We start from the raw sequence: 16,599 nt of genomic DNA on the forward strand, positions 1-16,599 counted from the left end.
TCTGTTGCAGGGACATAAAAAAGGGAAAACCCCAAAGTATGGCTTATTTACCACTGGAAGAAGAGATAAAGGAAGACGTCAACAGAGAAAACTTAACGAACACTGAAATGAACGTGACTTTCTGTGCAGCCCCAAGAAGCAGAACAGCACCAAGAGCTAGAAACCTATGCGTAAGTAGGTGTAAGCTCAGAACAGAACAAGGTTTCCAGCAGTTGGAGCTGGTGTGAGCGCTGAAACAGTGGGGGGAGGAAGGGTGGGTTCCGAGGTCCCCTAACGGACCTTCCTTCCAGGCTCCACACCGAACATCGCTGCTGCGAGGTCCCCACACGGCACAGAGGGGGCGGCGCGCTCCACCGACTCCGGATGCTAGGCTGCCCGCCGAGGGGGCTCCGGCCTCGTCCCCGTCCGGTGCCCGCAGCTCGGGGCTGTGTGAGGCGGGGACGCGAGCGGGGAGGACGCGCGCTCCGCGGGGTCGCAGACACTTCTAGTCCCGCAGGCCGCCCTGCCCCGGAAGGGACGCGGCCGCAGAGGACACGTTCGGGCCGGAGGCGCCCCCGGGGCGGGCGGCGGGCGGGCGAGGGGGTCGGGGGACCGAGGGCGGGCGGGGACCGGCCCAGGGCAGGGGAGCGCCCCGCCGCCCGCCGCCCGCCCGCCGCCCTAGCGCCGCGACCCCGCGTCGACGTCGGCGGCGGCGACGGCTCCGGCGGGAGCGCGCGAGCCCGGGGCGCCGCGCGATTGGCCGGCCGGGCGCCCGCTCCCAGAATGCAGCGCATGGCGCGTCATTGAAGAGAGACCATGATGGCGGCGGCGCTGGGGCCCCCAGAAGTGATCGCTCAGCTGGAGAACGCGGCCAAAGTTCTGATGGTGAGTGGCCGCGCCCCCGCGCCCCGCGTCCGCTGCCTCCGGCGGCCTTGCTGCGCTCGGCCTTGGCGCCCGCCGGGCTGGCGGCCGGCCGCGGCCTCCCGGGAGCCCGGGGCTGGAGGGGGCGGCTGGCGTGGCGCAGGACTCTCCCTCCGGCTGTGCGCCTGCCTCCGTGCCCCTGGCCGGACTGTCACTTCCCTGGGTGTCCGGCGCCCCCGCCGCGCCGCGGAGTGGGGAGCCGAAGGAAAGGGGCTTCTTGCGCCCCGGCCCTCCAGCGCGGGGTCGGGGAGAGGCGGGCGCGCCGCTGGGGAGTGGGTGCTGGCCGAGGGCTGGTCCGGCCCGGGTGCTGTTAGCAGCGCTCGTTCCCCTCGTGCCTTCGGGTCCCCGACTGCTTTCTCCGGCCTGCAGCCACGGCTGGGCAGCCGCAGTCGGCCGCACGTGGAAGGACCGGCGGGCTGGCGGGAGGGAGGGGAATCTTAGGGACCAAGGTCATGGGGGCAAAACTTTGTCTAGTACTGAGCTCCGTGCGGGTCGCGCGTTGGGAAGAGTTGGGTCTACGGTCCTCGTTGACTTCTTTCTTCCCTTACAGTACAAAGAACAGAGCAATTTAGTGAGTAGGTTATTTACCTACTCAAGGAGGAGGTGAGGCCGAGTCAGAGGGTAAAGCCTTCCACGCAGGGAGTAGAAGTAAGGATAAACCATATTTAGTTACTCAGTAAACTGTATTTGCTGGCTCAGTTTTGTTTTTTGTAAATCATGACTTCTGTGCTTGTAGATCTCTTTGGAAGTTAGAGGCTTATTTGATTCCTTGAATTGACACAGCCTTTCTAAGAATTGAATGTAGCCAGCTTCGTTACATTTTTGCACCTTTTTTCCCCTTTTGGTTCGGTGTTTGGGTTATGTGTTCAAGCATCACATTTTAAAATATTTGAACTAATTCTAGCATAGTTTGTAGTTCCTTTTCTCAAGTTTTGTTTTCACACACAACACCAGGTAGCTCATGAAATTTAGCTCATGAAACTGAGAAGCCTAATTAAAAGCAGGATTTACTTGCTGCATTATGAGCGAAGTTAGGTGAACCGTTTTGTCACAAAAACTGACTTAAAGAATGTTTTCAGACTCTTGCAAGTTAAGTCCAGAAAAAACTAGCTAATATTCCCCCTTAATACAAAGTTCTTAAAATCTCTGACTTACAGCGTTTCCTGCAATATCTGAACAATTTCTAGGAGCTAGAGGCCCCATTTTCATTAGACTTTGGAAGGAGTATGTGACCCCCAAAACACTGCTTTAGTTCTTAGGTCGATAAGGTAAAAATGTGCCCTTCATCATTGGCCTGAGTATTAATTAGTATTTGTGCTTGCTAGGACCTTCTCTCTTCCCCGGCAAAGCTAGTTTTATCACCTATAAGGGAGTAGCTGAGAAGAATCGGAATAAATACTGTTAATTGAGTGCACATTACCTGCCAGATGCTGTGCTTGATGCTTTACATACTTTGTTAATCCTTGTAGCTGCTTTACAAGGTTGAGAGAGAGCTTAAGGTGGCCCAGGTTACGTAATTACTAAGTGGCTGAATTAGGTCTACAACTCGCATCTGTCTGGCTCTAATACTGGCTCTCTTTCTACTCTACCTTACCACCTCTCATATGTGTTGTATAGGTATCCATTTACGTACTTTTAAATCTTTCCAGAAGAGAAGAGTATTGAAAAAAATGTTATTAAAAATAGGAAATTCCTGGGAATTCCCTGGCGGTCCAGTGGGTAGGACTCCATGCTTCCACTGCAGGGGGCCCGAGTTTCATCCCTGGTCAGGGAACTAGGATCCCACAAGCCTCGAAGCACGGCTGGAAAAAAAAAAAAAGGAAATTCCTTTTTGGAAGTGTCCACTTACTATTTAAAAATACGGAAGAGTAGCGCTTACTGCATGATTTCTCAGTATGAAAGCTGCATTCCATTTTATTATAATTAATAATAATAGCTCACATTTTATTGAGTGCTTACCATGTGTGAGGCACTATGCAAGCACTTTGCATATATTATCGTATTTAATTATCAGTAACTATGGAAGTTATTACTTTCATTTCCATTTTATGGACTAAGGGACTGAAACATGTAGATGCTAAGTAATTTACCCAGATTTTCAAGGCAAGTAGTAGAGTGGGGACTCCAGCTCAGGTTTGTCTGTTATCAGCCTGGGGTTCTTGGCCTGTGGGTTAGTGGGACTAGAAAGCAGGTAGATGAATTAATTTGGGGATAGTCAAGATTGTCAAATCTCCTTCAATTACTTAGCATTAGAAGATTAAAAAAAAAAAAAAGAACGGGTGATCGTAGCATTTATCGGTCTGTGGGTTGGATGGATATCCATCTGAGGAAATTTTTTTTTTTTTGGCCACGCCACGCGGCTTGTGAGATCCTAGTTGCCCAGCCAGGGATCAAACCCGTGCCCCCTGCAGTGGAAGCGTGGAATCCTAACCACTGGACCGCCAGGGAAGTCCTTGAGGAAATCTTGTTTGTAGAAAACTGCTGTGTATTTTAGCTGTTAATATGTTTTGGGATTCAAAGCAGTGATATCTTTCACAATTATTTTTGCTTAATTTTTCCATTTGGTAGTCCATATATTTCTTTCATGAAAATCAGCTTGGAGTTTTAGTGTGTAAAACAGTCTCAGGAGATCTTTTAGTGCAGAGGTCTTAGGGAGTTCAGATGGGTATTAGAAGGAAATTGTAAGTAAATTTTTGGGTGCAGACATACATTTTTGGTAATAGGGTTTATAGCTTTTATCAGCCTCTCTCAGGAAATAGAGACCCTGAAAAAAAAATCTAGTTTAAGTGTTTTCCCTTCCATTCTACGGATGGGGAAACTGAGGTTCAAAGAGGTAGAAGTGACTTGCCAAAGGTAGGTCACAGAACAAATTTGTGGTAAGAGCAATCCAGAACCCAGATCACCAGACTTCCATTTCAGAACTCTTTTAAAATTTACTTACTCAACCATGTTACTTCTCAAAGTCAACATATTATAATGCTATAAATGTTAAATTTTATTGCTTGATGGGAAATTTCAAAATGTGTTTTTGGTTATTGCAGTTGCTTCACTGTGAACACCTATATTCTTTCCTCTTTAGGTTATTGGATAAGCTGCCAATAAAGTAGTATATTAGACCTTTAGAGTAAAAAAGATGTTTATGGGATTTATAGATGTAGGTCTCAACATAAAGCCTGATTCCCACCCCCTGCCCCGAAGTAGTAATAGGGAGTATTTTCTGTACATGTTTGTGAATACTGCTTAGTCTTCTGATTCAAGACAGTGAGGTTACTTGCTGGAAAATAAATTTGAAGGTGAACAAACTAGAATGAGGAAGGGCTTTTGTAAATTAGTAACAGTATGCACGTGACGCCATCTATTCTGAAAACAATGTGCAAATGGAGCGTTGTTTAAATAGGTCTTGAAATTTTCTTTTCCAAAGAGATTCCAGTTGTTGGCTTCTGCTTAAGATACCTAACCATGTGTTTTTGAGAGGATATTAAATACATACAGAGTAAGTAAAGTGGACCACACTTCCTGTGCTGACATTCTCAGCAGTGAGAGAGTATCTCTGACTGTAAGAACTTATAGCAGGTTACAGTTACAGACCTGAGAATTTGGTGTGGCTGATACATTTTATGTCATTTACAAATTATGACAGTAATATTGGAACATGTTATTTTAAAGTACACCAGCAACACACAATGTACAGAATAAAAAGTGTTCCCTCCTTTCCCCACTCTCAGTCCCCTTTCCTAAGCAATCTGTATTAAGTTTGAATATACTTTGACCTTATTTCCTATGCTTTTACAATGTACATTATGTAGTGCTTTTTGTATAAATGATACACTGTAAATATTATCCTTGATTTAAAAAAATCTTATCAATGCCTTTCTGAATAGTAAGAAATTCAAGCTGTGCAGAAAGGTGCATGGGGAAAGTAAAGGCTCCCTAAGCTCCCATCTCCTGTCTTCAGAGGTCACTGTTCCTTGGGTATCCATCTTGAAGATCTCTGAGCACATAAGAGCACACATACGTCGGTTTTTAAAAAAATTAATTAATTAATTTTTGGCTGCATTGGGTCCTCATTGCTGTGCGCGGGCTTTTCTCTAGTTGCGGCGAGCGGGGGCTACTCTTCCTTGCGGTGTGCGAGCTTTTCATTGCGGTGGCTTCCCTTGTTGCGGAGCACGGGCTGTAGGCGCGTGGGCTTCAGTAGTTGTGGCACATGGGCTCAATAGTTGTGGCTCGCGGGCTCTAGAGCGCAGGCTCAGTAGTTGTGGCGCACGGGCTTAGTTGCTCTGTGGCATGTGGGATCTTCCCGGACCAGGGCTCGAACCGGTGTCCCCTGCAGTGGCAGGCGGATTCTTAACCACTGCATCACCAAGGAAGTCCCTAATGTATTTTTTACATAAATGAGATGGTGTGATCCATATCCTCCTGCACTTTTCTTTGTTCACTTCATTGTGGATGAATTTTAAAGAAGTTTATTTCCATTTTCTCCTTTATGTGAGTAGATATAAAATAAAGGATGTGTTAGGATTTTAGAGACGCCATAATGGAGAAACCTAGTATTCTTTTGTTATTAATATTGCATTTGTTTGAACCATAAGTCCAAAGAGTGATTTATTTATTGTCTTAAATTTCCTTGGTTTTGCTCCCCTGGCTCCCTTGGATAAGGGATTGTCCATAACGAGTGTGTGCAGTGATAATATAAAATAATGGAGAGCACATATGTTAATTGATACTTTATAGGAAAGTAATTTCATATATATGTTAATTGATACTTTATAGGAAAGTAATTTCATATATTTGTTTTAAAGCTGGAGTTGATTTTAATAAATCTAAATGCAACTTTAATGAGAGGGATTCATGATTGGTTTTCATGGCTTTTATTTTGGAATTTGGTTAACATTTTAAAAGCATCTGCAAAAATGTAGTGCTGTAGAAAAATTCTTACCATCTTGTTTGATTCACTTATTCTGCAGCATTTCTTCAGTACATGTGTGCTGGGCACGATGCTTTGTATGCTGAGGAGACAGGAGAAGCAGGCCTTGTTTTCACAGAGAACAAAAGTCTAATGGGGAAGAAAGGCAAAACTATTAGTAAGTGGTAGGTGATGTTATAATAGGAGAATATGTTGCTGCTCTGTGAGAGTGCAGAGGAGGGACGTCTATCTGAGGCTGAGATGGGACCTAGAGAGGGCTTCTCAAAACCTAGGTGATCCTTAAGCTGAGACATGAAGGACAAATTGGAGTTCTCCAGTTGGATAGGGGTGTCCCAGGTAGAGGGATATATTTGTGTGAAGGCCTGAGAGAACCAAGTGCAGTGTGTTTGGGGAATAGTTGAGCATTTATTTAGTGTTTCCTGAGCCCCTTCTATGTGTAAGGTATAATGCTTTTTGTGTGTGTGTGTGCATGCGATCAATAGTGCACGTCATAAAATTAATAATTTTGCTTATAGCATTTACTTTTCGTATTGAAAAGATTCATTGTATCGTGTAAGCATTTTTATTTATTTCAACCTTGTCTTTTCATCTCTGCTGTGGCGCTAGATATTAGACTGGCACCAACAGTTCTTTTTCTCAAAAAACTAGGTAACGGGAAATTTTTATTTAAAATTCAGTTTAATTAAATTTGTATTTTGCAGTTGGATTTGTGTCAAACTCAGCTAACTGGAACATAGCCAGTGATCCAAAGAAGAAATGTGAAAGACATTTGAAATCATCCATAGATACCTAAAAGGCAGTTGATAAAATTTAACAGCATTTTATGATTAAAAATTCAATAAACTAGGAAATGATAAATATATGATAAAAAATAATTATTTGAAACCACCAGTAAATGGAGATAGTCTTAAGACTAAAATAGGGAGTTCTAATAAAACTATTATTCAACACTTTCTGAAGGGGAGGGCCTAGCTGGTACAGAAAGATAAGAAAAAGGAATAAGGAACTTCCCTGGTGGTCCAGTGGCTAAGACTCCGTGCTCCCAATGCAGGGGCCCGGGGTTCGATACCTCGTCAGGGAACTAGATCCCACATTCTGCAACTAAGAGTTCACACGCTGTAACTAAAGATCCTGCACGCTGCAACTACAAAAAAAAAAAAAAAAAGATTCCGCATGCCGCAACTAAAGATCCTGCATGCCGCGACGAAGACCCAGTGCATCCAAATAAGTAAATATTGGAAAGAAAAGTAAAAAGATCGTAATTTGCAGGTGATATTCAGAAAGAAGAAATCCAAGGAAATTAACTAAAAAACTATTACTAGAACCAATAGTTGTTTGGTAAGGTGGCCAGATATAAGGCAAATAAACCAATTGTAAGATTTCCTTTATACCAACAATGGTCAGCCTAAAAATGGAAAAAAATCTCATTCTGTTAAGAATAAAAACTGGAGGAATAAACTACAGGACATTATTTAATAAGAAATATACAACATTTTTGTGACAAAAACTAGACAGCTTATTTGAAGAATGTAAAAGAAGATCTGAATTAAATGAAGGTTGTGTTCCTCAATCCAAAGAGCTAATCTGGTTAAGGTGGCAGTTCCTTCCTCATTAGTCTATATACTGAATGTAATATCAGTCAAAATCCCTCTTCCCTCCTCACCCTTTTTTGAGGTGGGAGAAAAGCTTGACTGGTTAATTAGAAAATACATATTATCTGGAAGAATATTGCATGACAGTAACAAAAGACGTTAAGAAAAAGAAGAAAGGAGGGTTTGGGGGAGTTTGTACCAGTTATTGAAATGTATTCAGAAGCTGCAGTAATTGCAGGGTTATGGTGCTGGAGAGGAAAAAGAATGGGAAGTTGGAATAGAATAGTGCAGAAACAGACCTGTGATTGAGACGGTATTTCAGGCTGTGAATGTATGGAGATGGACAGCGTTCGTGGACGCGTAGCAGGCTGCAAGTTTGGGAGATGGTCTGGAGGTGTGTTACTGGAGCCTTGAAAGTCTGCATGCCCTTTGACCCAGCTGTTCCACTTCTGCCCATTCATTCAGCCTCCCGAAATACTTGCACGTATGGGAAAAGCACTTACTGTAGTGTCTATATACCTTGCTTTAGCAAAGAACTGAAACAGTGTGAATGTCTAGTTGGAAGAAATTGTAAATAAACCGTGGTATTCTGTATAGTGGAATATTATGGAACTTTCAAGAAATGTGGGTCTAATATGTGATAGTTTTTTTGTTTGTTTTTTAATTTTTTGGCTGTGCCGCATGGCGTGCGGGGTCTTAGTTCCCTGACCAGGGATCAGACCCGTGCCCCCTGCAGTGGAAGTGTGGAGTCTTAACCACTGGACCTCCAGGGAAGTCCCAAATTCAAGTTTTGCTTTTTGGAATTTTCTGGAATTTTTTCCCCAAATATTTTCCATCTGTAGTTGGTTGAATCTGCAGATGTGGAACCTGTGGATTCAGAGGGAAGATGATAATTATTTACAAGTGTAAATTGTAGTACATTTACAGCTCATGATTCTTGCAGAACATTTTTTCTAAAAAGATTTAACTCTTCATATAAATCAGTTTCATGTGAGTTTGAATTTAATTTTAGGTGTAAATTTATCAATATTTTAATGTTCCTGTGACACTCCTTGTTACTTGCAGAGGTTATGCAAGAAACCACAAGTAGCTTAATGATTTGTATGTAATTAAAAACGCCCATTTATGTATCCTGCGGTTGTATCTTCAATTGTAGGAAAAAAGTAAAATTGTCTTCCTCATTAATAAATGGTTCATCCAGAGTTTTATGTTAAAATAGCATTCTTTTCCATTGAATGTGACAATCTCTGAATTTAATTTCTATTTCTAAACCTGCAGATGTTTGCTTTGCTGTAGCAGTTTGAAAATCAGAGATTCTTTTTTAAAAATATTTGTTTATTATTTGGTTGCACTGGGTCTTAGTTGCGGCAGGCGGGCTCCTTAGTTGCATCTCGCCAGCTCCTTAGTTGTGGCATGTGAACTCTTAGTTGCGGCATGTGGGATCTAGTTCCCTGACTAGGGATCGAACCCGGGCCCCCTGCATTGGGAGCACAGAGTCTTAACCACTGCGCCACCAGGGAAGTCTCCAGAGAGAAGAATCAAACTTTTTGAAAAATTCTAATAACTCCCTGAAACGCTTTATTGTGGTGTCCACGTGTACATTTTTGTTTTGCAGTTTACTGAGAAGGTTTACCGAGTTCCTGTCACAGTGCTCAGGCTGGAGAGTTAATGTTTGTGCAGGTGCTTCAGGCACGGGCTCTGGGGATGGACAGGCAAGCTGGCCTCGCCATGGGTCCAGGTGCTGCTGCCTGTTTGGGCCCAGCTCCCACCCTAGCCACCTTGACCCGGTGCCCCAGGCTGCCTCGAGGCACGTGCACGTGTGCCTGGCCACCAGCCTGTCCTCACCACTCCCATGCACGCTCCATTGTCCCATTGGGCTTCGCTTACAAAACACAGGTTCAGAGATAAAATGATTAAGAATTTCAGGATGGTGAGCGCAGAGTATCGCATTAAGCATGGGGCCCTGCGGAGAGCTGGGCCCCATGCTACTGCCCCGGTCACACATTGAGGAAGCTGGCCTTGGGCTGCGCAGACTGGGCATCAGTCCACACGTTGGATCTGCTCCCTCCTTCCTGAACCTTACACGCATGGATTCCCTTGGCTTAGAACACCCTTCTCCCTCTTTTGCCTAGTTGACATTTAATTTTTCAGATCTTAGTGTAGGTGTTTACTTTGACAGAAAAAGCCTGACCACTCTGAACTAGATTAAATTCTCTTCCCATGGCACCATTTGCTTTAGTAACGTTGATGGCATCCACAGTTTTATGCTGCTTATTTGATTATATGATTGACTTCTCTGCTGGATTGTAAGCTCCTTGGGAACATGGATTCTGTTTGTTTTTGTTTATCAGTGACTCACTGTTGTGTCTGAAGCATCTAGCACATTGCCTGGCACATAGTGGACATTTGATTGTAATTTGTGGATGGAAATATGCTGTAAGGGAAGGGTTCCAGAGACAGATTACCCAGGTTTGAACTGAAGTTTTATTACTGCTTTCTCTTTGTGAGGCTTTGGATAAGTTTTTATCTTTCCAGCTTCTTCCTTTTTTTTTTTTTTTAATTTATTTTATTTATTTATTTTTGGCTGCATTGGGTCTTTGCTGCTGTGCGCGGGCTTTCTCTAGTTGCGGCGAGCGGGGGCTACTCTTCGTTGCGGTGCGCGGACTTCTCATTGCGGTGGCTTCTCTTGTTGCGGAGCACGGGCTCTAGGCGCGTGGGCTCAGTGGTTGTGGCTCGCGGGCTCTAGAGCACAGGCTCAGTAGTTGTGGTGCACGGGCTTAGTTGCTCTGCAGCATGTGGGATCTTCCCGGAGCAGGGATGGAACCTGTGACCCCTGCATTGGCAGGTGGATTCTCAACCACTGCGCCACCAGGAAAGCCCATATTTCCAGCTTCTGAGGACCCTTCTCCCATCTCTTTTTTTCTGCATCAGCCACACCAGTTCTTTCTCCACCCTTCCCTCTCCTGTCCTTGGTCCTGTCACAGAACCTTTCATACACTGTTCCCTCTGCCTAAAACGCTCTTCCTCACTCTCACCTGATCCTTCAGGTCTCCCCATAGTCGCTTTCTCAGGAAAGCCTGCCTTAGCTTCTCAGAAAGGTGAGACTCACCTGTCCTATACTTAGATAACACCTGCCCCACTGGAATTTTACATTTATTTGTGTGGTTAATTAATGAATGTTGGTCTCCCTAGCTAGATGCTAATGTGTTAGTTTAGGGACCTTGTTTGCACATAATAGTTGCTTGGTAATATTTGTTGAATGAAAGAAATGAATAAAGGGGGAAGGGAGATGAGCCTAGGGAAATAGGCAGGGTCTGGGCTACCTAAGGTCTTATTTGCACGATAATTAGCTTGGACTCACCCTGTAGTGTGTCAGTTCTGTGGTTTCACTCTGACAGCAGTGTGAAAATCTGATCTGAGGGAAGCAAGATGTGAGGTGGAAGACGAGTTAGGAGGCTGTTAAGTTGTTCTGCAAAGAGATGATGAGACTCTGAACAAAGCCAGGGTGGAAGGGAATGTATTAATATTCTTAAAATTTTTTTTACTGCTAAGGTGACTCTTATGGTAAAAGAGAGTGAATATATATTTAGGGGGACCTAGGGAGTACCCCAAAACAGCTTGTATAAGCTAAAATTTCTCAATTTTTGTCTTAAAAAGTTAATAGAGGGACTTCCCTGGTGGTCCAGCGGTTAAGACACCACGCTCCCAACGCAGGGGGCCTGAGTTCAATCCATAGTCAGAGAACTAGATCCCACGTGCTGCAACTAAAGATCCCGCGTGCTGCAACTAAGACCTGGCACAGCCAAATAAATAAATATTTAAAAAAAGGTTAATAGAAATTTTATTCTAGTCCATAATATATCCATGTTTTAATATAAAATTATTTGACCCCAATCTTGCTGGTCTATCTATATTTTGTGGATTTGTGGCAGGGATTAGAGAACTAATTAGAAAACAACAGTAGCATGATAGTGACCTAATCAGATAAGATGTTAGAAAAATCACCCTATTGCTAGACTAGGCAGCACACATGGAGCAGTGTTAGAACATAGAGGGTCTGGAGCCAGACTGTTTGGATTCCTCTTGACTCCACCCCGTGACTAGCTGTGTGACATTTGGCAAGTCACTTAACCTCTATGCGTCTGTTTCTTCATCTCTAAACTAGGAAAATAATTATTTCCAGAGAGTTAATGTGTAGATTAAATGATTCCCTTTACATTTAAAGGAAAGTGTTTAGAATAGTGCCTCATACATAGTAAGTGCTCTATAAGTGATAGCAGTTATTTTGTACATTAATCTATCACATAACATCGCATCAAATCACATGAATCTAGGTAACCTTGTAGTAAGCACTCTGTAAATATTTGTTGAATTAATTAAATTTCTTCAAGAGTAGTGTCTTCTATATCTGCACTCTCCAGTGTGGTGGCCAGTAGCCACATGTGGGTGTTGAGCTCTTGAAACGTGCCTTGTGCAGAGGAGGAACTGAATTTTTTACTTTAATTAATTTACATAGTCAGTGGGGGTAGGGGCTGCCATATTGGGCGGTGCGAGTCTGGAGTGTGACTGTATCTCTTTGCGTTCATCTTCAGCTCTGTAAATACTGAGTCCAGGTTTCAAATACTCCTCATGGGTCCTGTCTCTACTCCTGGTTGTTACATTCTCACCCTCAAAATGTAGTACTGATTCTAGACCTCAGATGAATCTTTAATACATTTTCGCTTATTATTCTGATTATTTTTCCTGCTTTAGAATCATCAAAACAATACTTTTGAAAACATTGATGGCATTTAATATTTTATTTATTTATGTATGTATGTACGTATGTATGTCTGCGTTGGGTCTTCGTTGCTGCGCGCGGGCTTTCTCTAGTTGCAGCGAGCGGGGGCTACTCTTTGTTGCGGTGCCCAGGCTTCTCATTGCAGTGCCTTCTCTTGTTGGGGAGCACGGGCTCTAGGTGCATGGGCTTCAGTAGTTGTGGCACGTGGGCTCAGTAGTTGTGGCTCGCGGGCTCTAGAGCGCAGGTTCAGTAGTTGTGTATGGGCTCAGTTGCTCCGCAGCATGTGGGATCTTCCCGGACGAGGGCTCGAACCCGTGTCCCCTGCATTGGTAGGCGGATTCTTAACCACTGCGCCACCAGGGAAGTCCCAATGGCATATAATATTGATGAACAGAAGATGACCATATTTTTTGCTTCTTAATTGTGAGTCATTTTTATTTTTAGATTTATAGACACCAGTTAGAATGAGCGAGACAATTACTTTTTTTATTATCTTTGTATACACACCTGCGTTTAGCATTTATCCTTTAATGAACTGTATCAAGCCAACTTTTTTTTTTTTTTTTTTTTTTTTAAGCCAACTTTTTACACAGATATCGTAAGAGAGTAAAAAATACTGTCATATCGTTTTAGCAAAACAAGTTGGTTCCAGTTCTTGTCACAGAATACTGGGTAATAAAGTAATTCTAGCGTAATGACTGACTGGATGAGAATACCATGTTTCCTTTTTTTCCTTGGAAGTATATTGTTCATTCACTGATTCTTGAGTTTGAGACAGTTCACCTAGGGCAGGGTTTCTCAACTTGGTCACCGTTGGTGTTTTGGGCTCGGTTGTGCGTTGTAGGATGTTTAGCAACATCCCTGCCCTTTATACACTAGTTGTCAATAGCACTCCCCAGTGTGGCAACCAAAAATGTCTCCAGATATTGCTAGATGTCCCTTGTGGGACAAAGTTGCCTCAGTTGAGAACTACTGATCTAGAATATCATCATCTCAAGACTCAAGTTCTGAGGTTACACTTACATGATTAGTTTTATCATCATTAATGGAGTTTGTCTGTTAAAACTTTCTGCAGTGATAGGAATGTTCTGAATCTGTGTTGTCCAGTGTGGTAGCCACCAGCCACGAGTGCTATTAAGCACTTGAAATGTGGCTAGTGCAGCCCAGGAACTGAATTTTTTTTTTGTTTAATTTAATTTTAACAAATGTGGCTAGTGGCTGCTGTTTTGGACAGTGCAGGTTTAGTGTGCTGCTGTATGTCTTTTTGCATTCAGCTTCTGACTTATCTCTTAATTGTGAAATGCCTTTCCTTATCAATTTTTTTCTCTTTGTCATTATGGGTAGAAAATGAAAAATTCTCAATTCTCAACACTCTTCAGTGAAACCTTAAAAAAAAAAAAAAAAAGACTACAAATATGGTGTTCCCAGATTTCATTTATACCTTGTTGAAAGATCATGTTATACTCTGAGCAATGTAGTAAAAAGAGTTGAGGATAATGTAATAGTGCTGATTTATTTTTATTTTGTTATTGTATTACTTTTCTAGGTGATTTTATCATTTCTTATTTATCTTTTTAATAAATTTATTTATTTTATTTATTTTTGGCTGCATTGGGTCTTCGTTGCTGCGCGCAGGCTTTCTCTAGTTGCGGCGAGCAGGGGCTACTCTTTGTTGTAGTGCCCGGGCTTCTCATTGCGGTGACTTCTCTTGTTGCGGAGCACGGGCTCTAGGCATGCGGGCTTCAGTAGTTGTGACACATGGGCTTAGTTGCTCCGCGGCATGTGGGATCTTTCCGGACCAGGGATCGAACCCGTGTCCCCTGCATTGGCAGGCGGACACTTAACCACTGCACCACCAGGGAAGCCCCCATACTCAGTATTTTTGTAGATTATATTCCATTATAGGTTATTACAAGATAATGGCCGTAATTCCCTGTGCTGTACAGTGTATCCTTGTTATCTATTTAATGTAGTTCTTTAACGGAAATATTTTCATTTTTATCTAGAGAGCTGTAGAGGGTGCTATATCATTAGGAATAGTAGTCTGAACTGGCTTTAGCTAATTATAAGAATTCCTTTAGGCAAGAGAGTCAAAGTTAATTTTTCTTGGATTTACTTCTTTTTTTTCTTTTTTACCATTTTAACTGAAAGTAGAGTAACTAATGTTGCGTAATTGATATAGTTTATAATGAATATTAATCTAATGTACCTGGTTATGTTTTTCATCTTCCAGAGTCTTTGAATACAGTTGAAATGATGATTTCCCCACTTTATATTGGTTACAATAACAAAGGTTTATTTTCCTGCCACCTACCCTCACCCTTCCCTCCCCTCCCAAATTGAGAAATCTGATATTTTGATCTGTATGCTGTATAAGCAATCTCTTCTCCTTCTCTTCAGATGGGTCTCAGTAAGGTCAAAGATAACCTTTGAATGTATATTTTAGGAATGTATATTTTAGGTAGAGCTGGTTCAGAAGAGTATTATCTTTGGAAGAAAGACTGTTAGAACAAAATGGAATTTAAAAACCTGAGCAGACTTTCAGAAGCTGTTTTTGTTGAGAGAGAAGTCTGGCTTTTCTGGCTGATTAATTTATTATTCAGAAAGGAGTTTTGTAAACTCCAAACTTTGCTGTTCCTAATTTTTCTGGTTTAATAGTGATTTTAGAAAACTTGAGGTAGAATTATCTGATAATATTTCTATCTTAAAGGATTGTTTTTAGAAATCAATTTTTAGTAACTTTGGATTCAATTTCACCAGGGCTGAAGAATAGAAATTATTTGAACTTGGTCAGTTTAGATGGAGTGGTATATTTCGGAATAAAAGGCAATGAGTAGGCTATGTTTTTTTTTAAAAAATTAAAAAAAAATGTTAAATAAATAAATATCTATCTTTCTTAAGTGTAGGCAACTTGAAAGGATTCTGATCCAAACCTTGCCAGGAATTTCTTTCTTTTCCCTGAAACTGTATTTTAAATATTTATTATGACGTTTAATACTGTAGTTCCTTAAGAAAAATTAAGCAAGAATTTGTACTCCCGTTGTCCCCTGAAAGTGAAAATGTTTCTCTTGTTGTGGGTAAAAGGATTGCTGTTGTTCAAGCTTCCTAATTAAACAAGTGTGCTCTGTGTTTGTGTTTGTTTTTAAATCTCAAGGCACCACCTTCCATGGTTAACACTGAACAGCGCCAGCATGCTGAGCATATATTCTTATCATTTAGGAAATCAAAATCACCATTTGCAGTTTGCAAGCATATTTTGGGTAAGTGTTTACTTTAAAAATACCTAGTTTTTCTATCTTGAACTTCAGATATTTTAAATTCCTTTAAAAACAAGCAGGTTTGTACAGTTATAATTTTCCATTAATAATCATTCCACTGAAGTGGCTTTAAAGATATTCCATAAAGCCAGAGAGAAAACTCTGATTTTGCTTTGGATTTTTCTTCCCTAAATAAAACATTCAGTAAGTTGTTTTATTATTGACTCTAATATCAAGGCTGTTAATGGTGGGAGGAAAATCTAATGTTTTTTTCTGTTGTTTTCAAGTATGGTATCACTTATAGGAAATGTACTATAACGTATCCCAGTGTTTTAAAATTAAGATTATTTTTTGGGGTTTCTACAGTTTCTTTTAGTTGTTTTTTCATCGTTTTTAAAAAACCATATAGTTTGTACTCAGCTCGCTTAGCGAATATTGGTCAGTTCTGTGTAGGATCTTCATTGTATGTCCTAAAATGAAGCATTGATTTTTACTCTTGTAAAAAATGTTTTGTGAGTACCTTATATCTGACATATGTATGGAAGTGATCTCTTTCCTTTAAAAATTATCACAGAAGTCATAACTTATTCAGAGATGGCATTTTCTCTGCCTCTTAGGTATTTTTCAATAATAGTTAAGAGAGATTTCATTGGTTATTGTTATTTTATAATCTGATAATTGTTGGCTGTTTTTCTTAATTGGAGCCACTTTTTTTGTAACCCACGTTGAAGGCTCTGAAAGGAAGGCTATTTGAGTTGTCCGTGACCACAGAATTGGTTAGTTGAGTGTTAGGAACTAAACTATCTGACCTTGTATTCTTGTGCTTTTAGGAAGACTAATCCGTAGCCACCAGCACTCTGGTTTCTGGATGGAAACAGCCTGCCATTCCAGCTCTGTGTGCAGAGTGCTCTCCAGCTCAGGGCTGGGGCGAGGGCTGTGGGGCTCAGTGGGCAGGGCCGGGCGCCAGGGTGCCTGCGGCCTGGAAGCAGCTTGAGGAAGTCACTTCACCTCTCAGGCCCTTTTTTCATCTGTGAAATGGGCATAATGATGTCGTTTGCCTTAAACGGACTTGACTGTCTTAAGTCGTAGTGAGGTGCAGATGTAGTAACATATGAAAGCACTGTGTGAACAGCCATGTAGATGTCA

At 42.0% G+C, this 16,599-nt stretch overlaps 1 protein-coding gene across 1 annotated transcript in view; it reads left to right on the plus strand.

Moving 5' to 3' along the window:
• The first annotated feature begins 789 nt into the window (after positions 1-789).
• XPO4 (exportin 4) overlaps positions 790-16,599 on the plus strand; it is a 100,940-nt gene continuing 85,130 nt past the window's right edge. The window contains exons 1-2 of the mRNA XM_061170849.1: positions 790-864; positions 15,351-15,456. Of these exons, the coding sequence (XP_061026832.1) occupies positions 796-864; positions 15,351-15,456 (175 nt within the window). The 5' untranslated portion in view covers positions 790-795. The remainder of the gene's footprint in view (positions 865-15,350; positions 15,457-16,599) is intronic.

This window comes from Eubalaena glacialis, chromosome 16 (genome assembly GCF_028564815.1).
Source record: "Eubalaena glacialis isolate mEubGla1 chromosome 16, mEubGla1.1.hap2.+ XY, whole genome shotgun sequence".
NCBI lineage: Eukaryota > Metazoa > Chordata > Mammalia > Artiodactyla > Balaenidae > Eubalaena > Eubalaena glacialis.